At 38.2% G+C, this 25,541-nt stretch overlaps 6 protein-coding genes across 7 annotated transcripts in view; all 6 read left to right on the top strand.

The window, feature by feature from the left end:
• The window catches only part of ccn5 (cellular communication network factor 5), a 52,686-nt gene extending 49,575 nt beyond the window's left edge, over positions 1 to 3,111 (top strand). Inside the window, exon 6 of the mRNA XM_074643389.1 lies at positions 2,625 to 3,111. The gene's annotated coding sequence lies outside the window, so the exon portion shown is untranslated. The remainder of the gene's footprint in view (positions 1 to 2,624) is intronic.
• Positions 130 to 2,192, top strand: LOC141772426 (P2Y purinoceptor 1-like). Its single transcript, XM_074643393.1, has one exon. It carries the CDS (start codon positions 296 to 298, stop codon positions 1,295 to 1,297), a length of 1,002 nt encoding a protein of 333 aa, XP_074499494.1. The 5' UTR covers positions 130 to 295; the 3' UTR covers positions 1,298 to 2,192.
• A 1,020-nt stretch (positions 3,112 to 4,131) lies between the features above and the next one.
• On the top strand, positions 4,132 to 6,998 carry LOC141772425 (P2Y purinoceptor 1-like). The gene is made up of 2 exons (XM_074643391.1): positions 4,132 to 6,015; positions 6,807 to 6,998. Exons 1-2 carry the CDS (start codon positions 5,106 to 5,108, stop codon positions 6,881 to 6,883), a joined length of 987 nt encoding a protein of 328 aa, XP_074499492.1. The 5' UTR covers positions 4,132 to 5,105; the 3' UTR covers positions 6,884 to 6,998.
• A 3,191-nt stretch (positions 6,999 to 10,189) lies between these two features.
• Positions 10,190 to 12,751, top strand: LOC141772428 (P2Y purinoceptor 1-like). The gene has a single exon (XM_074643395.1). The coding sequence runs from the start codon at positions 10,516 to 10,518 to the stop codon at positions 11,500 to 11,502; it is 987 nt and encodes a 328-aa protein (XP_074499496.1). The 5' UTR covers positions 10,190 to 10,515; the 3' UTR covers positions 11,503 to 12,751.
• Positions 12,752 to 14,678: 1,927 nt separating this feature from the next.
• pfkfb1 (6-phosphofructo-2-kinase/fructose-2,6-biphosphatase 1) overlaps positions 14,679 to 25,541 on the top strand; it is a 47,536-nt gene continuing 36,673 nt past the window's right edge. Inside the window, exons 1-2 of one of the 2 annotated variants that reach the window (XM_074643381.1) lie at positions 14,679 to 14,876; positions 16,283 to 16,420. In XM_074643381.1, the coding sequence (XP_074499482.1) occupies positions 16,408 to 16,420 (13 nt within the window). In that variant the 5' untranslated portion in view covers positions 14,679 to 14,876; positions 16,283 to 16,407. Of the gene's footprint in view, positions 14,877 to 16,278; positions 16,421 to 25,541 lie in introns of both variants that reach the window. The other variant, XM_074643380.1, reaches the window with a different exon arrangement.
• Positions 21,377 to 25,291, top strand: LOC141772427 (P2Y purinoceptor 1-like). Its single transcript, XM_074643394.1, has 2 exons — positions 21,377 to 21,441; positions 21,598 to 25,291. The coding sequence occupies exon 2, from the start codon at positions 23,150 to 23,152 to the stop codon at positions 24,146 to 24,148; it is 999 nt and encodes a 332-aa protein (XP_074499495.1). The 5' UTR covers positions 21,377 to 21,441; positions 21,598 to 23,149; the 3' UTR covers positions 24,149 to 25,291.

Here is a 25,541-nt window from a genome sequence, read left to right as displayed (position 1 = left end):
TTCTACACGTGAGGCCACACAATCACATATAAACCTGTAATTGTAGGCTAAGTTGTTACTTTGGCTCATCATGGATTCACTTTAGAAAACTTTAATTTTCTATTTAAAAAAATCAAACCAGACAAACCAGACAAACCAGCCTACCCATGTCATTTCAGGGTGCAGCAACTCACATGCGGTGTGTAGAAGAAAGAGGAAGTCTTGTCTGCACCACCCATGCTGTAATTCTGGTACTATCTATTCTATCTTACACTCACAGAGAGAAGGACCTATACTAACTGCTTTCCAGAAGAATATGAACAACACAATTTGTCAACAAATGGGCTCTGACTTTAAAAGCAGATTTCTGCCTCCGGTTTTCATCTTAGTCTTCATCATTGGTGTGGTAGCTAATGGATGGGGACTGAAGTCTTTGCTCCAAAACTGGAAGAAATTGGGTAACGTCAATGTGTTCATTCTCAACCTTGGACTAACAGATATTCTGTATCTGCTCACACTCCCATTTTTGATGGTGTACTACTTTAAGGGGAGTAAATGGATCTTTGAAGATACATTCTGCAAGATAACAAGATTCTGCTTCAATCTGAATTTATATGGCAGTATCGGGTTCCTGACTTGTATAAGTGTGTACAGGTACCTGGCTATTGTCCATCCAATGAGAGTGATGGGAAGAATAACTGTCACTCACTCTGTGGGGATCTCAGTCATGGTTTGGCTGTTGGTGAGCATTCAAAGTCTTCCAGACATGTTCTACAGCAAAACATTTGGAAACAACACTGAGAAATGTTACGATACCACCAGTAACGCCTATGTTGAGGATTACCTGAAATACAGCCTTGGATGGACAGTCACTGGGTTTTGTATCCCATTCCTCATCACACTGGGCTGCTATGGACATGTGATTGTCGTTCTCTGCCGCACAAATACCACTGACAAGGTACTGAAACAGAGATGCTTGAAGTTGTTGCTCATCACGATTCTTCTCTTCTCTGTTTGCTACATCCCCTATCATGTACTGAAGAACCTCAGCCTCTGGTCAAGAGTTTTGTCTAAACAGAAGATATGCCGTGAATGGTTCAATGGAGTCTACATTGCTAAACAGATAAGTCGTGGCCTTGTGTGTCTGAACAGTGCTCTCAACCCTCTGGTTTACCTCCATGGAAGTGAAGATATTCCTGCTCGGCTCAGACGACTACTCCAGCGAGCTCGTCGGATGTTCAGCCATCCGCCTCCAACAAACTCTAGTAGTGTGGCCATGGCTCAGATCCAATATGAAGGTGTAACACAAGAAAAATAGTAACATGTTAAATATTATACTGTATATATTAATTGCCACATCTATATTAAGTGTATATTGATTCTATTGGAGGGAAGGAAGAATCACTTACAAAAGGTAATGATAAGAATTATAAATATAACTTGTATCATCATGTTAACTGTTTTATATAAATGGGTTTAATAAGTTTATGCTTTGTTAAGTAAATTAAGTACCATTTGAATTATTTCACTTCCAGTAACTTATTGAGGGGGCATTATAATGCTGTGTGGTCATGGAGTTAGATGGGACTAAACTCAATCAAAAGAAGCGAATTAGGAGGGGGGCAGAAATTATTGCTGTGATAGATTGTTGGTATATGATGAATTCAAATGTTATTGCATTGTTAAGGAAAAGGATTTAATCCAATTGGTTCAACATGTAGCCTATACTTTAAACTTTGATTTGTAGACAGAAATACAGGTATATAAGCAAATAAATAGAGATGAATAATCACTCAAATGTTTTAAAGTATTAGCTTTTCACTGTGAATTTCAAACAAGAAACTGATAAAACCATAGGCAGTTAGATACATGTTTACTATTGTTTAATAAAGTTAAAAATAAGAATAGTTTGTGTAGTAGTAAGTAGTAATGTTAGTGTCAGTTCAGTGCACCTGCAGAGCAGCCACTCCACAGTAACTCATATATCATCCTACATTAATTTTTCATATTTTTGCTCACCCAAAACTACACATGATTAACTTTTCTGCTTGCACCACCCTCCCAAAGAAATACGATGCTCACTGCCACACACATCTCTTTCACTTTTGTGCTCATAACGTGATAAACTTTCTTATATAGGTTAGTTAAAAGCTTGACTTCGACACCACCCTCTGGCCAATTGTTACACTAACTTCACCACAACTGCTAAGCATCGAAAACAAACTTGGTAACTTGACTTTTATATATCTAACAATGTGTTTTTTTGTATTATAATGAAAATTACTATGGAGGGCAGAACCTGCCAAAATCAAAAATAAATGAATAGATAAAGGACTCCTTAAATAAATAAATAAATAAATATGTCATTAAATGCAGCAAAAAGAAATATAAAAAATAAACGCCAAATTAGTTAAAGCCATTCATTAATTGTTAGAATGTTACATACATTTATATTTCTGTTTAAATTTGCTTCTTTCTTTATTTATCTTTTAGTCAATAGATATAGATACAGATACAGATAAAGAAAATGTGTTAATGAGATAAAAGCATGGTTGACTTTCTCCAAATCTTTAGACTGTAGTTGGGGTCTGATTCGTGCAATGTTCCTTAGTTGAAAAAAGCAGGACTGAACTAGTCATATGAAGGTCAAAATGTAGTAATTAATCCCATGATTCTTTTTACACTGGGTTAATATTTTGGGCATGAGGACCAATTACATTTGAATAATTCTGCTTTGCTGCATCTGGACCTAGAAAAATTATTTATTGTAATTCAAATACAGTTTTTTTTTCACCTAAAAGACCTAAACTATGAACTGACGCAGTTGGCCATGAAGTTGATTTGGTCACAAAGATAGTTTTAAAGACATATTTACACTGATAATATAATGTCTTAAAGAGCAAATTTCAATGATTTAGAAATATGTTTGTTTGATAGAAATTTATGCCACAGAATGACTCCAACCTTTGTGTTGACAGATATTGTTTTCTGACGTGAGCAATGCAACTTTTATCAGTTTGTGTGTTTGTAGTCACGTGACATTGCACTTATTTCCTAATTTTTCTGTTTTGTTGTAAATAATTCTGGACAGATGAAACATGTCTCAATATTTTACATTTGTACTCTCAATGATTTTTGTATTTTGATGTATATTTTTTCACATTATAGTATTCACAGGTTTATATACCGGTAGTTATGTTGTACATACTGTAGCTTTTCACAACGTTTCACTTCATCATTCATTAATTACTATTGTGCAGTACAGTTCTGCTTTTTGCTGATAAGCTGTTAAAAACTTCCACACAGTAATACACAGCAGCAGGAAAAGTCATTTTTGGTATTTCATTTGAAAAATGAAGCCAAATTAATGACTACTGTACGGTCCGATCGTCAGTCACTATACGTGTAAAATAGAAAAAAAAACACAATGTCGTCTCCTGCGGGCCGTTCTGTTGACAGTTGTCATCAAAGATTTGTTTGAAAGCTACGAGGCAGGTAAAGTTTGTTTGCTAGCAGAGGTCTGTACAGGTCACAATAATGCCAAGAAAGCAGAAACATGCTGCCTTGATCATCTGTGCCATCCTGTTCGTGGAAATGTGTAAAAAGAGGCGCCGGCGTATTTGAACTTGCAGGTGGCAAGGTAGACGTGGACAGTATGGCTTGAATATTTTGCAGAGAGAATTGGAGGTAAGTTAGCTATGTTTTACCATCTATTGTACACTGTTATCTTGATAGCTACGCTCTGATTACTGTAAAAAAAAAAGTAGAAAAAAAGTACTAACGTTGGGGAATCGGCTTGTGGCTCTGCTTCAACTGTACGAGAGCCTATGGACGGCCGACCAAAATTTTTGACATGTCAGAAATTCGTCCGACGGCCGGTCGGGAGGAGTTAATCGGTCCTCGGTTCCCCCTCCCCGTACACTGCGCGGCACACGACGCCCGACAAAGCTGAAATTCGGTCCGACTCTAAAATGAGTCGTGTGGCTCAAAATTCGGGCCAGAAACGGGCTGAAATCGTATAGTGTATGCCAAGCTTTACAGTTTTCATCCATGTCTGTCCAAAATGTCATCACTTCATCATTTTATCCTGTTAGACATTTGTGTGAAATCTTCATAATTAGCATATTAATTCTTGAATTATGGCTAAAAACACAGTGACCTTGACATTTGACCTTTGATCACCCAAATCTAATCAGTTTATCCTTGATTCCAAGTGGACATTTATGCCAAAATTCCCTCCAGGTGTTCTTGAAATATCGCGTTCACGAGAACGGCATAAAGAGGCATAAAATCCTCTTCTTTATCTTGAAGGAATCTATTTGAATAATGAGAAGCTGGCTACTTCTTGGAGCTAACCCTTGACACAGAAATATGTAAGGGATAATGTACAGTGAGCCAGCCATTGTTGTGAAATAAACCCTGAAGCGTTTTTAACACAAAAATGGTCCGCGAGAGTCCGACACCACAACTGCGCCCATAGCAACGTTCTGTTATACATAGCAATAGTGTGCTCTAAAGAAATAGCAGACCATAAAACGCCTTGATTGACCAATCAGAATTAAGTATTCAACAAAGCTGTGTAATATAATAGACATAAAATAAATGTTGTTAAACTCTCATGTTAGAAATGAAGCATAGGTTACTTGAGCTCAACATTCAGTTTCAACTTCTCGTAAGGTTTTGTCAGAGGTGTCAGAAAAAGAAAGAAATTCTACACGTGAGGCCACACAATCACATATAAACCTGTAGTTGTAGGCTAAGTTGTTACTTTGGCTCATCATGGATTCACTTTAGACGACTTTAATTTTCTATTTAAAAAATCAGACAAACCAGCCAACCCATGTCATTTCCTGGATACTGGCAGGTGCAGAAACTTACATGTGGTGTGTAGATGAAAGAGGAAGTCTTGTTTGCACCACCCATGCCGTAATTCTGGTACTATCTATTCTATCTCACACTCACAGAGAGAAGGACCTATACTAACTGCTTTCCAGAAGACAACGAACAACACATTTTGTCAAAAAATCAGCTTTGACTTTTCAAGCAGATTTCTGCCTTTTTACCTCTCATAAGCCAGATCAACCACGGAGGAAAACAGTTGTACTAACTTCTTTCCAGAAGACAGAATGAATAACTCCTCTTGTCCTCGTCTTGACTTTGGCTTTGCAGGCAGATTTCTGCCTTCTGTTTTCATCTTAGTCTTCATCATTGGTCTGGTAGCTAATGGATGGGGACTGAAGTCTTTGCTGCACAACTGGAAGAAATTGGGTAACGTCAATGTGTTCATTCTCAACCTTGGACTAACGGATATTCTGTATCTGCTCACACTCCCATTTTTGATGGTGTACCACTTTAAGGGGAGTAAATGGATCTTTGGAGATACGTTCTGCAAGATAACAAGATTCTGCTTCAACCTGAATTTATATGGCAGCATCGGGTTCCTGACTTGTATAAGTGTGTACAGGTACCTGGCTATTGTCCATCCAATGAGAGTGATGGGAAGAATAACTGTCACTCACTCTGTGGGGATCTCAGTCATGGTTTGGCTGTTGGTGAGCGTTCAAAGTCTTCCAGACATGTTCTACAGCAAAACATCTGGAAACAACACTGAGAAATGTCATGATACCACCAGTTCCATCTATGTTGAGGATTACCTGAAATACAGCTTTGGATGGACAGTCACTGGGTTTTGTATCCCATTCCTCATCACACTGGGCTGCTATGGACATGTGATTGTCGTTCTCTGCCGCACAAATACCACCGACAAGGTACTGAAACGGAGAAGCTTGAAGTTGTTGCTCATCTTGATTCTTCTCTTCTCTGTTTGCTACATCCCCTATCATGTACTGAAGAACCTCAGCCTCTGGTCAAGAGTTTTGTCTAAACAGAAGATATGCCGTGAATGGTTCAATGGAGTCTACATTGCTAAACAGATAAGTCGTGGCCTTGTGTGTCTGAACAGTGCTCTCAACCCTCTGGTTTACCTCCATGTAAGTGAAGATATTCCTGCTCGGCTCAGACGACTACTCCAGCGAGCTCGTCAGATGTTCAGCCATCCGCCTCAAACAAACTCTAGTAGTGTGGCCATGGCTCAGATCACATATGAAGGTGTAACAAAAGAAAAATAGTAACATGTTAAACATTATACTGTATATATTAATTGCCCGCCAAGCTGTTTTACCGCTGCCTATCGCCCCTAGTTAAATTCCCCTGGCGTAAATTGTCTGATATGTGAGTGAAATTAAACAATTATATTGCATCATCTGCCACTGTTACACATTTATTGTACAAGGTTTTATCTATGTGATGGTCATATTATGGTTAACAAGCTCAAAAAAACTCAGATTAAAAAAGAAAATTCACTCTCTTTTTTTCTATTCTGAATATCTCACTGCTCACTTTCAGAAAGGTTTGCTGAGAGAACATGACGACATATTGTGGTTGCAGTGGGGCGGCTCCGTGCTATGTATGATTTCTTTGGATCGAAACAGGAAGTTCATAGTGCGAAGGTGTAAAAATAAAGAGGATGCAAATTGTATGAGCTTCACCGACTGCAACACCCCTGTATCAACTGCACATCAAAGGGATGCACAGGAAGACCATAAAAGAATAACAGCAGATTAATGTATATTGGTACTGGTACTGCATATATATATACTGTGTCAGCATAGTTGTCCAAAAATCCTTCAACTTTAGTGATTTTACTGTGTGGAAAAATAGTAATCATTTTGATTAAGGTTGAGGAAAACAGTATTGGACAACATATTAAATGATGGTGATTACAGATCAGAAAAAGATAAAATAGCTCGGACGACTACTTCAGCGAACTCGTCAGATGTCCAGCCGTCTGTTTATGTCAAACTCTGCTAGTGTGGCCATGGCTCAGATCACAGATGAAGCTTAACCCAAGAAAAACGTGTTTAACAGTGACCTGTTAAACATTATACTTGTTTTTGTCATAATATTCTTTTTAATATGCAGTTTAGAAGGGAGAATTACTTTTTTTTTTGTATTATTATTTTTTGGTTATTATTGTTGTGTTAATTGTTTCATTTAAGTAAAGGAAACTTTAATTTATCTGACTTCCAGTTCATTATTGGGGGGGTTGTATTTATTACCTAGACATACATCATCCATCATTTGGTTCAAATAGGCTTTTCAGATTGAATATTTTCCACATTCTTTATGATTACAAAGCTGTTATTGTGTTGTTAAGGAAAGGGATTTAATCAAATCTGATGCATCCTTAAATGATATTAATCTTTAAAAATAAATCTCTTGCAAAATAACTGAGTACATTTACTCAAGTACTACAGGCTACTTAAGTACAATTTGGACTTTATACTTCTACTTCATTACATCTCAAGGGCAAATATTGTAATTTTTACTGCAATACATTTATTTGGTAATGTAGTCTTTAGTCTTCATACTTCTATCTTCGTCTTAACTTACTTTCTGTCAATAACCACACTTCAAGGACGACATCACAATGTTTTACGCGTTGAGTCGGCCCGGTAGCAACGCCAACGCCATCGGTAAAACAACCGTGTTGCTCCGCCGGTAACTCGTTTATTTACAACTGAACCTTTTCACAATAAAAGTCATTTCACAATAAAAGTTCACTTCCTGTCCCTAAGTCACGGGTGTACGGAAACCTCACAGGATGAAACTCAAATTCACAGTGGTAAACATACAGGAAGGAATCACCATAATTATAGTCATAATATTCTCTCACATTTAACTGAAATATATTTCTCACTGAACTTCAGCAAATAATATTATCAAAACAATAAACATAAACTTGACACTAGTAAATGGCGCTTACAGGTAACTTAAGTTACTTACAGATTATCAATTTATACATTTTGATACATTTTGATATATAGTATATATAATTCTGAAATGAGCCATTCTGCATAATTAACACTTTTACTTTTGGTACTTTAAGAATGTTTTGATGCTAATACTTGTATTTTTTATAAATGTGGGATAACATTTTGAATGCAGGACTTTTACTTGTAACAGAGTATTTCTACACTGTGGTGTTAGTGCTTTTACTTAAGTTAAAGATCTCAGTACTTCTTCCACCACTGATTAAAACCAGTTCATGTTAGTAATTTCAAGCAAATGTTCACTGTGAATTTATAGAAAATAGCAGCGAGCACGTCTCCATGTCTTGAACAGAATCGCGTGCCAGGTAGTGGTAAGAACAGAAGAAACAAATCACCGGCACTCACAGATAAAGAGTCTTTTTTAGTTTATTTTGGGCAAACAAAGGAATGCGTTTCAGCTATAAGCCGTCATCAGCCACTGTGAATTTATAACAACAGACTGTTAAAATCATAGGCAGTAAGATAAAAGTTTACTGTTGTTAAGTTAATTTAAATACAGTTGCTAAGCACATGAAAAGCCTACAAAACAAAACATATAACATGGTCTGTCTTGACATTTATTTGATTAAATTGATTTATTTGTATTTATTACTTGTTGTTATAAACTTTCAACCTGATCACCTGTCATTGTAAAGGTCGAGGGGCGCAGGGCCGACTTAAGGCATAGGCCATATAGGCGGTTGCCTAAGGCGCCATCTTCCGGGGGGCGCTGGTCACCAAGTAAATTTTTTCTATTTATTTATTTTTTTTTTAAATGCCGGCGGGTGCCCTTCCTCATTTTCTGCATTGAGGTAAGAAATGCGAATTTCACCCCAATTGGTTTGTTTTGCAAGATTTTGCAACTTCAGGGTTTCTGTTCCGTCTTCCATGTAATTATTACACCACCTTCTATTTCAGCTTGGCAGACTTATAGTCATATCACATCTCACGAAATAAACGACCAACATGTCCTGCAGAAAAGGCCTGTTGGCAGAAACAGAGAGGACAGTTAAATGAAAATGTTGTTTAACTGAGCCACGACCAGGCTACAGAATAAAATGATACTGCTAATTTAGTATTGGAAACATTTAAAAGGTCTGCACATAACAATAACGCCAAACTCATTCTTTGGAGCAGATACATTTTTACTCATCATTACTTGAATGTAGCATCTTGTTGAAATGCTCTTTTATCAGCTCTGTACTTGTGATCATATCACAGTTTGCTGCATATATCCAAAGTCTAGCCCAGTTACCTCATGTTTCAGGGTAGTGTCGTGCTCTTAAACATGTCTTGTCTTATCTGCAAACCTCACAGGTCGAGTTGAACAAGTGCTCTTGTCTTTAACAAGAATACACTCAGCTTTACAGAAGGGAAAAAGGCCTCAAATGAAGCATTTTATTTAGTAAATGTATTATATGAAGACAGATGTTCAGTCTTTCTGGATAAACTTATTTCCCATATTCATCATTTAATCATTGTCTGCTACTCCCCAACTTGGCAGCTGTCAGAGCATTCCTGGAGTTGTTACTATGCATCTACACTGAAGGTGTATTTGTCGCGTGATAAACATCACAAAATGACTTAACTCTACTGTGTACAACCTCTTACACAGTTGGATGTGAGATTGCGTTGTCAGCACTAATTAACTTGGGCAACTTCCTCATCTGCTGTTGTACTTGACCGATAAAACATTGCAGATTAGGTTTGTAAACTATTATTCCTCATTATTAAGCCACATATATTTGCAGTTGATGTTTGATGACACAAGGATTGATAAGACTTTTTGGGGGGAATTTTTCATGCTACTAATATCAATACCCAAATGGTCTTGTGTACTTTCTAGTGATAGTCAGCTGACATCCACTTCCTCCTGTCTCATTCTGGTCTGCTCAGCTCTGCTGTGGTTTATGTCATGTTTTATCCAGTCATTTAGTTGCTAAAGAGTTTGCCTTCCACTTTACATCATGTAGAAGGGTTTCTTAACTTTGCATGTACTAGATAATATATCTGAGTAATGAGAAGCTGGCTAATTCTTGAGGCTACATGACACAGAAATATAATAGGCATAACTTAAACTTTAAAAACTCTCATGTTAGAAATAGTGCTAGAAGCATAGGTCACTAAACTAGTGCATGAAATTCAGTTTCCATTTCTCATAAGGTTTGTCAGAGGCGCCAGAAAAAGAGAAATTCTATGCGAGGCCACACAATCACATATAAACCTGTATTTTACTGTAGTCAAAGCTGTTTCTTGCTCACACACTTTAATCGGCTACTCTAACAAGTAAGCACAACTACAAGCCAAGTATACCTTTCTGTAGGCCTACAAGGCTGTAAGTATGCTCTCTTATTTAAAGTTTAAAAGAAGTATACTAATAGCACACTTGAATAAACTTCTTTTTGGTAAGGGCTTGGGCTCAGCATGGATTTAATTTAGATTACTTTAATTTTATATTTTACATTTTTTAAATAAAAAAATCTGACAAACCAGCCAATCCATGTTATTTCCTGGGTACCGCCTGGTGTAGGAACTCAAAAGTGGTATGTCTACGCTGTGGCATTAAAAAGGAAGTCTTCTCTGAACCACCCATGCTGTGATTCACTTTCTACATCCTATCTCACACTCACCAAGAGAAGGAACTAACTGCTTTTCAGAAGACAGAATGAATAAATCCTCTTGTCCTCCTATCAACTTTGACTTTGCAGGCAGATTTCTGCCTCCTGTTTTCATCTTAGTCTTCATCATTGGTCTGGTAGCTAATGGATGGGGATTGAAGTCTTTGCTGCAAAACTGGAAGAAGCTACATATCATCAATGTTTTTGTTCTCAACCTTGGACTAGCAGATATTCTGTATCTCTTAACACTCCCATTTTTGATGGTGTACCACTTTAAGGGGAGTAAATGGATCTTTGGAGATACATTCTGCAAGATAACAAGATTCTGCTTCAATCTGAATTTATATGGCAGCATCGGGTTCCTGACTTGTATAAGTGTGTACAGGTACATGGCTATTGTCCATCCAGTGAGAATGATGGGAAGATCAACTCTGACTCACTCTGTGGGGATCTCAGTCATGGTTTGGTTCTTCGTGAGTGTTCAAAGTCTTCCAGACATGTTCTACAGCAAGACATTTGGAAACAAGCCTGGGAAATGTTATGATACCACCAGTTCCATCTATGTTGAGGATTACCTGAAATACAGCCTTGGATGGACACTCACTGGGTTTTGTATCCCATTCCTCATCACACTGGGCTGCTATGGACATGTGACTGTCGTTCTCTGCCGCACAAATACCACCGACAAGGTACTGAAACAGAGAAGCTTGAAGTTGTTGCTCATCACGATTCTTCTCTTCTCTGTTTGCTACATCCCCTATCATGTACTGAAGAACCTCAGCCTCTGGTCAAGAGTTTTGCCTAAACAGAATATATGCCGTGAATGGTTCAATGGAGTCTACATTGCTAAACAGATAAGTCGTGGCCTTGTGTGTCTGAACAGTGCTCTCAACCCTCTGGTTTACCTCCATGGAAGTGAAGATATTCCTGCTCAGCTCGGACAACTACTCCAGCGAGCTCGGCGGATGTCCAGCCGTCTGTTTCCGTCAAGCTCTGCTAGTGTGGCCATGACTCAGATCACAGATGAAGCTTAACACAAGAACAACGTGTGTAATAGTAAAATATTAAACATTATACTGTATAATATCTGTATATGTATAATTGTCTTTCTAATACTAATTGCCAGATCTACAGTATATTAAGGTGCGTTATGCGGTTTCGAAGGAGGAAATACTTCTTGTTTTTGTATAAGGCTATTAGTATTGCTATGTTAATTGTTTAATATAATTGTGTTGCTACCCTTGTCTTTTGTTACAGATGGTTCTGCTTGATCATGAAACTCCATATGGAAATGTGTTTTTTTTCTTTTAGAACTGCATTTAATTGTTTGTTAGACCACCACAGGTCAGTCGTGGGTAATGTGACGTCACCATTTTAGTGTGAGCGCCAACTTTGGGTCAACTTGGGCTACTTCAGTTCTTCCTTTAATCAAAAAAGGAGGAACCACGGAGATATAGAAATATTATGCATCTGCCTGTTGTAGAAAAACACACACAATATTTTGTTAGATTTTTCACTGTGTATGAGATCCTTACTTCCTATAGCTCTTACACTTCAGTGAGTCTAACAACCTGTCTATAATTATGTGTCTTCTGCTGGCACAATCCAGCATTTCTGGAGAACCTTAAGCACTGACGCCAGAAAGTTCAACTTTGGAATTGGTTGTTGACCCTGAAGTTTATCTCTGTTGATGAAAACCCTGTTGGTGGTTGTCAGATGTGTGCGATACGCAAGTAAAACTGAACATAAATTTACTATAACCTGCTTTATAGATGGTTATGGTAACTGATGAAAACTTACACAACAGCCAAAAATGATGAATCATCCAGGAAGAAATACAGTTGATTTTAGGATATAAAGATGCAAGTTAGCTGTGCAGTTACACTGCCATGACCTTTTGGGAATATGATACAAAACAAAAACAACACAAAATATGGTCTTATCATTATTTTATTTATTAAGATTTGTATTACTTTTATAATGAGATGGTGGCCTATATTTTAGCCCAGATAAATTTAGGTGCGTAGTAAACTTTGAAGTTCAGTGGACACACCTAATGGCAACAAGTCAAACTATTTGTTGAGATCTGATTTTGAGGGGTAATCTAAACTAATTTAGACCTTTTGGGGAGTATTGTTGCAATGAACAGTGGTGACAGTTGGCCCTGTGTTTCCAGTGTAATGTGTGAAATCAATGATTAACAATTACACTATTAGATTATTATTTGTTATTTCATAAATGCTGTATTACTGCCATTATTTCAATAAATTCAGATCACTTTTATTAATCCTTATTGTTACCTTTATTTAGTTATTTAGGCTACTACTATTTGCCTGTTATTACAATATCGATAAGGTGCCTGAAAAGTAACGTAATAGTAGACTAATTACAGTAGCAGCGTTGGGGTACTGATTGAAAACGTGATCGCTATATGGAGGAAGACATTTCATGTAAACTATATTATATTTATAGGGACAAGTAGCAGCTCTTAACAAAGTAAAATAAGCCAAAGTAATTATGGCAAATTACTTATTTATATTTCTCACCACATAGCTAAGTAATACAGTTCATGTAATGTGAGGCCTATTGATACTAGCATCTAGCAGCGATTGTAGGCTAGTATTGAGATTTTAAGTAACTGGAGACAAAACCTTTTTTTTTCCTATTCCACCTAGATCATAAACTCTTGAATCTAAAAACGACTCATTAAAATCGGTTGAGAAATGTATATGTTATAGTGCTTTTTGGCTGGACCGCAGAGGGCCAGCCCTACAAACGCAAAAGTCTGTCACTGAATGAGTGACTGACTGACTGACTGAGTGATGAAGTTACAGGATTGGTCGGCCGACTCATTGGTCGTTGCTCTTTCAACATGAAAAGGCAGGGAACAGTTCTGTGTTTATGTTTTCTGGGGAGCGTGTCAGCGGTTCAATGTATCATTACATAGTGCTGTTGTTGTACATGTGCTATTGTTTATGTTCGTTTAAGTTACGTTATGTTGTGCTTCGTATTGTTTTACCGTGCATTCACTCCAAGCGTGAAGGAAATTTTCGCCTGGCTTTCCTCCTGACTGTATCTAGCAAGCCACACATCGCTACTAAAGTAATAATAATGATAATAATAATAATAATAATACAATAAACGGATCAAAATATGCCGAAATAACGACAGTATGATGTCGATTTGTAAAAAGACAGAATTAATGCTTTGTCAAGTCTGTCCACAACACAACAAGCGAACAACTTTTAAAATGCTTGTTTTCTGAACGGAGTTCGGATCGATCAATGCCAGGCTATGCTAACATTAAAGCTGCTCCATCAACACTCAACATAACGCCATCTAGGCATAAATACGGCAGCGACGTTGTTTTAAATGGATCAAAAGTGTGCCGAAATAACTACATAATGATGCTGATTAGTAAAACGTCTGAATTCATGCTTTGTCAGGTCTGTCCGCAAGACGACAAGCAAACAACTTTTAAAATGCTTGTTTTCTGAATGGAGTTCGGATCGATCAGTGCCAGGCTATGCAGCTGCTCCATCAACACTCCATCTAGGAATAAATACGACAGCAACGACGTCAGTGATGACAGCGGGAGAATCTCAACGCTGAGAAACTTTATGAAGTATGTATATATTGTTAAATACCACTTATATGATGAATGCTTTTCATACACATGCTTTAATAAAAAACTGAAATGCTTTTAACCTTGCATGCTGTATGTCATGCTAATACCTTTTCACCTTGTATAAAATGTATAATAACTAGTAAATGTTACCATTTACTATGACTGAATGTCATTTGCTTCATTATAAGTTGTCCTTCAATCAAACATAAGTCGAAAAAACTGTTCACAAAACATAATAGACATGACCACTGACTATTTGTGTAACAATTTAGCCGCAACTTCACATACTGACCATATACGTCCAGGCATATACTCGGTTTTGACCGAGTCTTTTTATCTAGCAAAACGGCAGCTCTCCCATTCACTTGTATTTGTTTACCGGCCAGTCCTGCCTTCCCCAATATGGCGGCGACGCTGACGTATCATAGCAACAGGCTGAAGCCGTTCTCTTAAGCGGCCTACAATGGGGTATGTTTACTGTTGTTTTAATAAAGTTAATTTAAACACAAACAGACATTAAATTAATTTAATTTAATTTAAATAAAGAATGAATATTTATTATTTGTTGTTATAGACTTTCAGCCTAAACCCTTGTCGTCATGGTAACGGTGGAGGGCGGGTTGTAGAGGTGAGAGGCTGCAGGGTGAAGCTGACAGCTAATCACATGCAGCCATGGAAACAAAGCTAACAAAGCTCATGTCAGCCAACTGTGTATGTCGCTAACTTCGGTCAACGCAGCGTTAAACCACCTGGCTGGGGACTAGTTGCACCGTACAGAAGGTAAATAACGTTAAGTGTGTGTGTTTTTTAATACTGTACCAATTCAATGCGGTTTGAAAAGAATTATGCTAATCTAGCGACATTAGCGTAGTTGTCAGTGTGGCAGCAGCGTGTGTTACTGATGTGTGTGTGTTAGCCTGTGGTGGAAAAAATACTCTGTTACAAGTAAATGTACTGCATTCAATATGTTACTTAAGTAAAGCTACAGTATTAAACTATTATCTTCAAAATGCACCAAAATAGAAAAGTGCTCATTATGTAGAATTTCTCATTTCAGAATCACATATTACTGGATTATAATTATGGATGCATTAATGTCTTCATCACTTTAATGTTGCAGCTGGTAAACGTGAGGCTCATTTTTATTGTTTTATCTACTGCTTGGTAGCTTAATTTATTCTAATCAAAATGTATAAGTGATTTATGTTGTATTAATCCTCTCGTTTCAATCACACATCAAATCCGTCACTAAATGTGCACTCTACCACCTCAAAAACATTTCCCGACTCTGGCCATCACTCTCCGACTCCGTGGCAGAGACCCTCATTCACGCCTTCATCACCTCCCGTCTGTACTACTGTAATGGAGTCCTGTCCGGGGTACCCAGCAAAGCCCTGGACAGGCTCCAGTATGTCTATAACTCAGCTGCCAGGGTTCTCATCCGCACTGGGTCCTGGCAGCACATCACCCCCACACTCATCCACCTTCACTGGCTTCCAATCAAGTCCCGCATCACCTATAAACTCCTCCTTCTCACATACAAATCCCTCCATGCCCCTCAGTACCTAATCGACTTTCTCCACCCCTACACTCCATCCCGGAAACTACGATCCTCCGACACTGGTCTGCTCTCCACCCACCCACACCCGGCTGAGAACATTCGGCGACAGAGCCTTCAGCGTCGCGGCCCCCGCCCTCTGGAACTCTCTCCCTCCTGAAATAAGAAATGCTTCATCCCTGGACACTTTCAAAAAACACCTCAAGCACCACCTGTTCATCAAGGCCTATGATCTCAGCTGACTCTTCCTACACATCATTCTTTTAATTACTTAGGTATAGTTTCTCCTCTGTGTTATTTATTAGTATGATTTTGTGTGCCCCCTTTGTAAAGAGTCCTTGGGTTTCTGAAAGGCGCTATATAAGTCCAATTTATTATAATTATTATTATTAATCTAAATCTGCAAAGTACCTAAAGCTTTAATGTAGTTGGTAAGAAGTACAATATTTGCCACCAAAATGTAGTGAAGTAGAAGTATTGTTGTATAAAATGGAATTACTCAAGTAAAGAACAGTACTTGAGTAAATGTAGTTAGTTACATTTCACCACTGGTGTTAGCTTGTGTAGATAAACCTAAAACTATCTCTGTGGTAGCAATGGTAACTGAGGAGACATTTTCATTAGACAGAAAGGACCAGGAAACTCTCCTGTCTGTGAGGAGTAGATGTCTCCCGCCTGCTGCAGCTTCGGTTTGAACTGTTGCCGCCATCCTCTCCAGCTCTGCATCTTTCCTCTGCCCATGCTTCAGGTGGCATGCAATGGATTTGTGAGTACCAACCAATATTGAATGTGTTTTATTTCGGTAGCGTGCACTAGCATGTGAAGCAGCCACTTGTCTTCAGCCCCCACGCTCCCAAGCCACGACTCAGGCCTGCAATGTATCATTTTATTTTGAAGGACATTATTGTTGAGTTGCAGAGTAAGTGTGTGAGTTTGGGGCCCTTGGTTCAATATTGACATTTGGTAAATGAGGTATTGAAAGTTATTGATTCAGAAGGAAATTTACAGGGCTGTCCCTGAATCAGGATTTTCAGAGTCGTCAGGGTCGTCTTCTGTATACTGTTCACCTACTCACTATGTAAAGGTGTTTCGACCAAAGGCAGCAGTATCCTGTAGAAGACCACCACCTAGTGGCGGCAGTTCAAGGTTAGGCATTAATGGACCTTATCAACTAAAATGTTTGCAATGCTGCCAAAGCGTTCTTCCCCACTAGATTCAACAAGAAGGCATGTAATTTATGTTAACAATTAACTTAAGGGGGTGATGTTTGATCATAAAATCTAATAATGCATATGACCCTTTGTTCCTGTCAACCAGCATATTACTCACTCTAAAAAGGAGCTGTTTGACCCATCAGGGAGATCAAGAGATCTATATCAACATTTATACAATGGTTTGGGTTTCATTTCTATTAACTCGGGCTGTCAGTGATTAAAATTATTTAATCGAGGTTAATCGCATGATTTTCCATAGTTAATCGTGATTAATAGCAAATGAATCACATATTTGTATCTGTTTGAAATGTACCTTAAAGGGAGATTTGTAGTTAATCATCTTGTCAACATGGGAGTGGGCAAATATGCTTGCTTTATGCAAACATATATATAATTATTATTGGAAATCAATTAACAACACAAAACAATGACAAATATTGTCCAGAAGAGGTACTGCATTTAGCATAAAAAAATATGCTCAAATCATAACATGGCAAACTCAAGCCAAACAGGCAACAACAGCTGTCAGTGTGTCAGTGTGCTGACTTGACTATGACTTGCCCCAAACTGCATGTGATTATCATAAAGTGGGCATGTCTGTAAAGGGGAGACTCAGGGATACCCGTAGAACCCATTTTCATTCACATATTTTGAGGTCAGAGGTCAAGGGACCCCTTTGAAAATGGCCATGCCAGCTTTTCCTCGCCAAAATGTAGTGTAAGTTTGGAGCGTTATTTAACCATCCTGACGAGAAGCTGACATGGTTATATATGACATGGTTGGTACCAATGGATTCCTCAGGTTTTTCTAGTTTTATATGATGGCAGTATCTTCCCTCTAGCTTTAAAACTGAGCCCGCTACTACATCCAAAAGATCGATTGCGTTAATGCCTAAAAGAAATCAGTGGCATTAAACCGAATTTGCGTTAATGCGTTATTATCTCATTAACTTTGACAGCCCTACTTTTAATCAATTTGGAAAATATGAGAACTTTGATGACTGGGATGCAGCTGAAGAAAGAGAAATTGAAAGGAAAAGAGAGAAACGGCACAAGGAGTTAACACCAGGAAAATTAAATCAAATAGAAGATTAAAAAGATGAGATCAACGCAAAGAAAACAACGAAATGGGCAGTTAATACACTGAGAGACTTCCTTGCACAAAAACAAATGGACTCCAACTTTGAAAACTACATCGCCGATGCTTTGAATGACGGCCTGCAGGATTTTTATGCCACTGTCCACCAAGCCTAAAGGGTCTCAGGGCCGGTATTAACCGGCATTAAACAGAATTTTCAATGTCATGACCGACTCAAGATTAGAGACCAGCAATGCTGTTTTTAAAGCCATACTGAAATGTTGCAGGAAAAGCGGCAAAGATACCAGCGTCCACCATCCCCGTATCTCTGAGTCGGACGTAATTAGAAATTCCACGGCACTGTCTCCCGATACGCCCCTCAGCCTGGTCAGAAAAGTCTGGTTTGACATCCAACTACTGTGTGTCTGGCTCACCGTGGCAGGGAGGGCAACCGGTAGCTATCCATGGTGTTTTTCATTCTCCAGAGAGACAGCGATGGGGTCAAATATGTCAGCGTGGCTCACCATCCACAAACAAAGAATCCTAAAGACCCAAATGACCCAGATTAGGAAAACCTATGAAGTTTTATGTTTGCCAGGGCCAGGGATCAGCTGTGTCCGGTCGCAAGTTTCAAGAAATATATTTCTAAATGTCCATCAGATGCCACTTCTTTCTACCTGCACCCGAAGCGGGCCATGACCTCTGACGTGTGGTACAGCCAGGAGCCGATGGGTGTCCACTACCTCGGGAACATGCTGAAAAAGATCAGCAGTCTTTGTCGGGTTTACACAAACCACAGCCTCCGAAGCACCGCTGTAGGTTGGCTCTCGGACGCCGGCCTCGAGAGCCTTCAAATAATGTCAGTGGTTCTGGCCTCCACGTCATCCATTAATTCCTGATAATGGACACCTCGTTGGGCATTATCCATTACCTCTTTGACAGCAAGATCATGATTATGCAAGATATGGTTCAAGGAGAATGTGAGAGCAGTAGCCTATACAAAGCATCGTATTAGTATAGTCCCATGTTTTGTCTTTCAGAAGAGATGCTAATGCATAAAAAGAGTATATCACTTCAATTGTAACCCTTAAATTCTAAATACTCAATTTGAAAATTGTTATTTTCAATATTATGCCGCTTTTTGAATAGGAAGATCATTCATATGCTGCAGATCGTGTGGAGTATTTGAAACGCAAGTGGTTTGACACACAGGCCCAAGGTGATAACCTTGGAAAAAAACTACAAAATACAAAAAGGAGGGAGAACAGGCTCAGAGTCTCTTTTAAATAGTGTCAAACAAGAGCTTCAAACAAAGAACCTCATCTTTCAAGGATTAATACATCAACTGGGATCATACTTTGGTACTATGTGCTGCTGATGGAAAAATGTAGCTTCAATGAACTTCTTTTACATTAATTTTCTGTTTTATCTGTTGATCATATTTCTATACCAGATCTTCCACTGGACCTGTTATATAAAAACACACAGGACTATACAGATGAGCAAAAATATTTTGCCCTGACTATGCACCACTACAGCTCAAAAGCTTATGAGTACATCAGGGAGAAGCTGCGTATGTCCAGAAAACACAGGCTTATCTAATCTCCCTCAAGTGTGGAGATAAACCGCTGCATCTCACACAGAGGTAGGAAGTGGTAACTAACGGCAGAGTATTTGCAAATTACCAAAGCTGCAATATCATGTCTTTCCACAGTTTGGGGGTATCTGTTGAGTCTCATCTGCAATTTCCTAACAGACAGCAATCACTAGATGGGTAGTGAGTGAACATGGACTCCCTTCTTGCCCCACTACCTCCTCTCCTGCTAAAACAACAATAAAACTTAAAGGTCACCTATTATGCAAAATGCACTTTTCCATGTCTTTTAAACATCAATATCTGTCCCCAGTGTGTCTACAGGCCACCATAGTATCATAAAAGACCATCCTCTCTCTTTTTCTCCTCCTCCGTTTGTCCGGAAATGGGTGCAGAAATTTTTTTCGCTTTTTTCCTTGTATTCTGACGTCATTTGAGAAATGCAAGCCATGTAAGGGTTTCCTGGTCGAACCAGAGAGAACCTTCAGTAGCTGACCCCGGCCCACAGCGCGTCACTGTCTCTCCTCCTCAACCGAACTTGAGCAAAGTAGCTCCTACTGTTAGTCTGCAAGAACCAGCAGAACAGGCTTCATGTACTCCCATCATCTAAATATAACATGTTCTTTCACAAAGGCTTTATGTAATTACACTGTTTAAACAGATGGTATTTATATATTATATATATTTGATGTCATGCATGTAGCAGAGTACAGGTAGTAAATAGTGACTTGTAAGCAACACAACACATTTCTGTTTCACAGTCAAACTTTATTTGAGTAGACAGATGACAATATTAATTATTCACAGCATTTGTAATCATCCCACCTGCAGTTAAGTTAACATGGTACAGGAGAAAGTCTTCAGCTCTGGTAAACTACAGTAAGCTAAGCTCCGGTGGTCTGTAGTCATGGTAACACAGAGACAGCTCCTACTGTAAATAATATACCATTACTCTGATCTTCCATACATTTATCTTTTAGCAGAAATAATGAACTGACTACTGTTTCACATCTTCTATTTTCCACCCTGATGGTCGCTGTGTTTACACACCGTCTCATAGCGGTAGCATGTAGCTAACCCGTTAGCATGTAGCTACATGCTAACGGGTTAGCTACATGCTAACGGGTTAGCTCTGTATCTCCATGTAAACAGAGCTAACCCGTTAGCATGTAGCTACATGCTAACGGGTTAGCTCTGTATCTCCCATCTGCCCACAGCTATCTGCTCTCAGCTGTCTGCTCTCCTCTGGGATGATTCTGTCGGTCATTTCTCACAGATGGATCTGTAAAGACACACGTAAAACAGAGTGTATGTTTACGGTTTACAGAGTTGATGCATGAGGTAAACACTGAGTTAACTAACAGAGATATAAATAGTATTATTTACCTGAGAGAAACCGTCAGGAAAACCTGGAATCTGGACCGCAGATGTTCATCATGTGTCGCCGATTTCTGATCAGATTCCTCCGGTAACGTGCGCTGGGTGAAGTTTCTGGTTTATAAACTTTAAAGTGGTTTATAAGCTCTATTCTAGCTCCTCTCTCTCCACTCCTCTCTCTCCCTGCTCTCAGGCCGCGAGGGGGGCGGGGAGGGTGACACTGTGTTGTTGAGGACGTTTGATTGACAGAAAACGCTGACCAATCAGAGCAGAGTGGGAGGAGACAGAGGCTACAGACACAGAAATCAGCACTTTTGGAAATGGGCTGAAACAGAGGTTATAGAGACATGCTGGAATGCATGATCTGATTGTTTTTTTGAAAAAAAAACTTCAGAGACATGGTTTGGAGGTGTCTGAGACCTATAATAACTAGTTTAAATGGAGTATAATATGTGACCTTTAAACTACAAGTTCAGCAAGATCATCTTGAACTGTTCTTCAATGCAGTCTGAAGAGCTGGACATGGTACTGTCGGCTTGGACTTCCACATTAGAGGCTGTGTGTACTTACAAGAATCCGTATTTGGATATGCATTGTGGAGATTTTTTTATTATTAGGGTTTATTTACTTTAGGCTGAATATGCCTGGTTTATAGCTTTGCTTATCTGTTCTTTTGTATAGAGCCTTACACTAACCAACAAGTGGAGTGGATTGACTGGTGTTGTGATGGCGTTCATTCACATATCACGTTTATAACAATATAATGCCTCGTCTCTGACCAGAAGTCTGTGACTATTTAACATAACGAGCCAAAAAATGCAAATGTTATAGTTAGTTCCTGAGACTGTCCTACAAATATGATTTCATGAATCTTGTGATATCAGTTATTAATACTTTGTATGGTCACACTACTGCTACATTTGAACTATGTGGCCACATACAACCACATTCAACTTCAAGATACCGTTTTATCATTGCATCTACCCGCCTTGGGAGATGACATACATTTCCTGTTTAATCTCGTAATGATAAGTTTCTAAAAATAGTATTCAACAGGAAGCGATGTTTAAAGACAAAATTGCCTCACTTACTTCAACCATTCTCGGCACCATAGCAAACTTGCTTCACATTGTTTGCTGCTTTTAGGGAAACAGAATGAAGAACTCCTCTTGTCCTCGTGTCAACTTTGACTTTACAGGCAGATTTCTGCCTCCTGTTTACATCTTAGTCTTCATCATCGGTCTGGTAGCTAGTAGATGGGGATTGAAGTCTTTGCTGCACAACTGAAAGAAGCTAAAGATCATCAATGTTTTTTTTACATTAATTTCACCACAACTGCTAAGCATAAAAAATAAACTTGGGACCCTGGCAAAGGTCCTAACAGGTCCTAACAATATGTTGTTGTTGTTTTTTTTATAATAAGCATTACAGCTTCACACAGCAGCTAGTGTGGCTGTAGACCCTTGTCTTTGCAGTTTGCTTATTTAGATCAGAGACTTAATTTAGACTTGCTCTAAATTTAAAAACAGCCTTGCACAATATTGTTAAAAAATCTGTACAAGTCTTCAGCTTCCCAACTCTCCTGCTCTGTTTTTTTTTTCTTTTTTTACGTGTATGTATAAATGTTTTTTTGATATTTTTGAAGTTTACATAGTCAATTAGCTTTAATCAATGGTATTAGTTATACTTTCTGTTAATCAATGGGCCACAAAAGACTGTTAAACATGAATAAGGTAACAAAATGATAAAAATATATGAGTTTGCATGTAAGTATAATTCTGTGTATGTAGAAAATTGTTATGGAAAAGAAGTTTACATGATTAAAGTACAATTTCACTGAATCTGTGAGTCTCAGTAATGATTGTTCAAAAAGGCTCAGCAGATCATGTTCACTGCCACATGAACATTTTATAACAATATCTTCAACACAAAGTCTGCTTTAGACATCACCAGCCCAAGATTCAACATCCACCGTGATATGCCGTAGAGAATTTTATATAGTGCTTTTCAATGGATAGAATAATGAGCAGTGGTTGTGCACAAGCAAGCAAATGGACACAGCGCACATGTGGAGATCTTGCACATAGATTTTGTCATCTCAAATCTGCGGTTGAGGCAGTGGACATTCAAACAGGAAGTTTGTCAAATACAAGGTCATGTTTTCTTTGACTTCTCATATCCCAGCTCAACCACGGAGGAAAAGAGTTGTACTAACTTCTTTCCAGAAGACAGAATGAATAACTCCTCTTGTCCTCGTGTCAACTTGGACTTTACAAAAAGATTTCTGCCTGCTGTTTACATCTTAGTCTTCATCATCGGTCTGGTAGCTAATGGATGGGGATTGAAGTCTTTGCTGCAAAACTGGAAGAAGCTAAAGATCATCAATGTTTTTGTTCTCAACCTTGGACTAGCAGATATTCTGTATCTGCTCACGCTACCATTTTTGGTGGCGTACCACATTTTGACAAGGAAATGGATCTTTGGAGATACATTCTGCAAGATAACAAGATTCTGCTTCAATCTGAATTTATATGGCAGCATCGGGTTCCTGACTTGTATAAGTGTGTACAGGTACCTGGCTATTGTCCATCCAGTGAGAATGATGGGAAGATCAACTCTGACTCACTCTGTGGGGATCTCAGTCATGGTTTGGCTGTTGGTGAGCGTTCAAAGTCTTCCAGACATGTTCTACAGCAAAACATTTGGAAACAACACTGAGAAATGTTATGATACCACCAGTAAAATCTATGTTGAGGATTACCTGAAATATAGCCTTGGATGGACACTCACTGGGTTTTGTATCCCATTCCTCATCACACTGGGCTGCTATGGACATGTGATTGTCGTTATCTGCCGCACAAATACCACCGACAAGGTACTGAAACAGAGAAGCTTGAAGTTGTTGCTCATCTTGATTCTTCTCTTCACTGTTTGCTACATCCCCTATCATGTACTGAAGAACCTCAACCTCTGGTCAAGAGTTTTGTTGAAACAGAAGATGTGCCGTGAATGGTCCAATGGAGTCTACATTGCTCAACAGATAAGTCGTGGCCTTGTGTGTCTGAACAGTGCTCTCAACCCTCTGGTTTACCTCCATGGAAGTGAAGATATTCCTGCTCGGCTCAGACGACTACTCCAGCGAGCTCGTCGGATAATCAGCCATCCGCCTCCAACAAACTCTAGTAGTGTGGCCATGACTCAGATCACATATGAAGGTGTAACACAAGAATAATAGTAACATGTTAAACATTATACTGTATATATTAATTGCCACATCTATATTAAGTGTATATTCATTCTATTAGAGGGAAGGAAGAATCACTTATAAAACGTAATAAGAATTAGAAATATAATTTGCATTATCATGTTAATTGTTTTATATAAATGGGTTTATTAATTTTATGCTCTGTTAAGTAAATTAAGTACCGTTTGAATTATTTCACTTCCAGTTACTTATTGAGGGGGCATTATAATGCTGTGTGGTCATGGAGTTAGATGGGACTAAACTCAATCAAAAGAAGCGAATTAGGAGGGGGGGCAGAAATTATTGCTGTGATAGATTGTTGGTATATGATGAATTCAAATGTTATTGCATTGTTAAGGAAAAGGATTTAATCGAATCAGTTCAACATGTAGCCTATACTCTGAACTTTGATTTGTAGACAGAAATACAGGTATATAAGCAAATAAATAGAGATGAATAATCACTCAAATGTTTTAAAGTATTAGCTTTTCATTGTGAATTTAAAATGAGAGGCAGTTAGATAAATTTTTACTATTGTTTAATAAAGTTCAAAATACAAATAGTTTGTTCGCTTTGCACATAAAAAGCAATATGGTTATCTCAATCTTCGGTATATTATTTTGTCATGGTTGATGCTTTTTCTTATCTATGAATATTTTTAATAAACACTCAATATTATCACTGATTTATTTTTTCCAATATGTCTAAACCTACAAATATGAAAACAATTCACTGACTTAATTCACTCCCCTGTCCTGTTAGTGTCAGTTCAGTGCACCTGCAGAGCAGCCACTCCACAGTAACTCATATATCATCCTACATTATTCCAGTTAATTTTTCACATTTTTGTTCACCCAAAACTACACATGATGACCTTTTCTGCTTGCACCACCCTCCCAAAGAAATACGATGTTCACTGCCACACACATCTCTTTCACTTTTGTACTCATAACGTGATAAACTTTCTTATATAGGTTAGTTAAAAGCTTGACTTTGACACCACCCTCTGGCCAATTGTTACACTAACTTCACCAAAACTGCTAAGCATCAAAACAAACTTGGGACTTTGACTTTTATATATCTAACAATGTGTTTTTTGTTTTATAATGAGCATTACTATGGAGGGCAGAACCTGCCAAAATCAAAAATAAATAGATAAAGGACTCCTTGAATAAATAAATAAATATGTCATTAAATGCAGAAAAAATATATTAAAAATAAACGCCAAATTAGTTAAAGCAATTAATTAATTATTAGAATGTTACATAAATTTATATTTCTGTTTAAATTTGCTTCTTTCTTTCTTTATCTTTTAGTCAATAGATATAGATACAGATACAGATAAAGAAAATGTGTTAATGAGATAAAAGCATGGTTGACT

The sequence above is a fragment of the Sebastes fasciatus genome, chromosome 8, assembly GCF_043250625.1.
Source record: "Sebastes fasciatus isolate fSebFas1 chromosome 8, fSebFas1.pri, whole genome shotgun sequence".
Lineage (NCBI taxonomy): Eukaryota > Metazoa > Chordata > Actinopteri > Perciformes > Sebastidae > Sebastes > Sebastes fasciatus.
The sequence above is the reverse complement of the archived record's forward strand: the minus strand, read 5'-3'. Positions and strand labels throughout refer to the sequence as shown.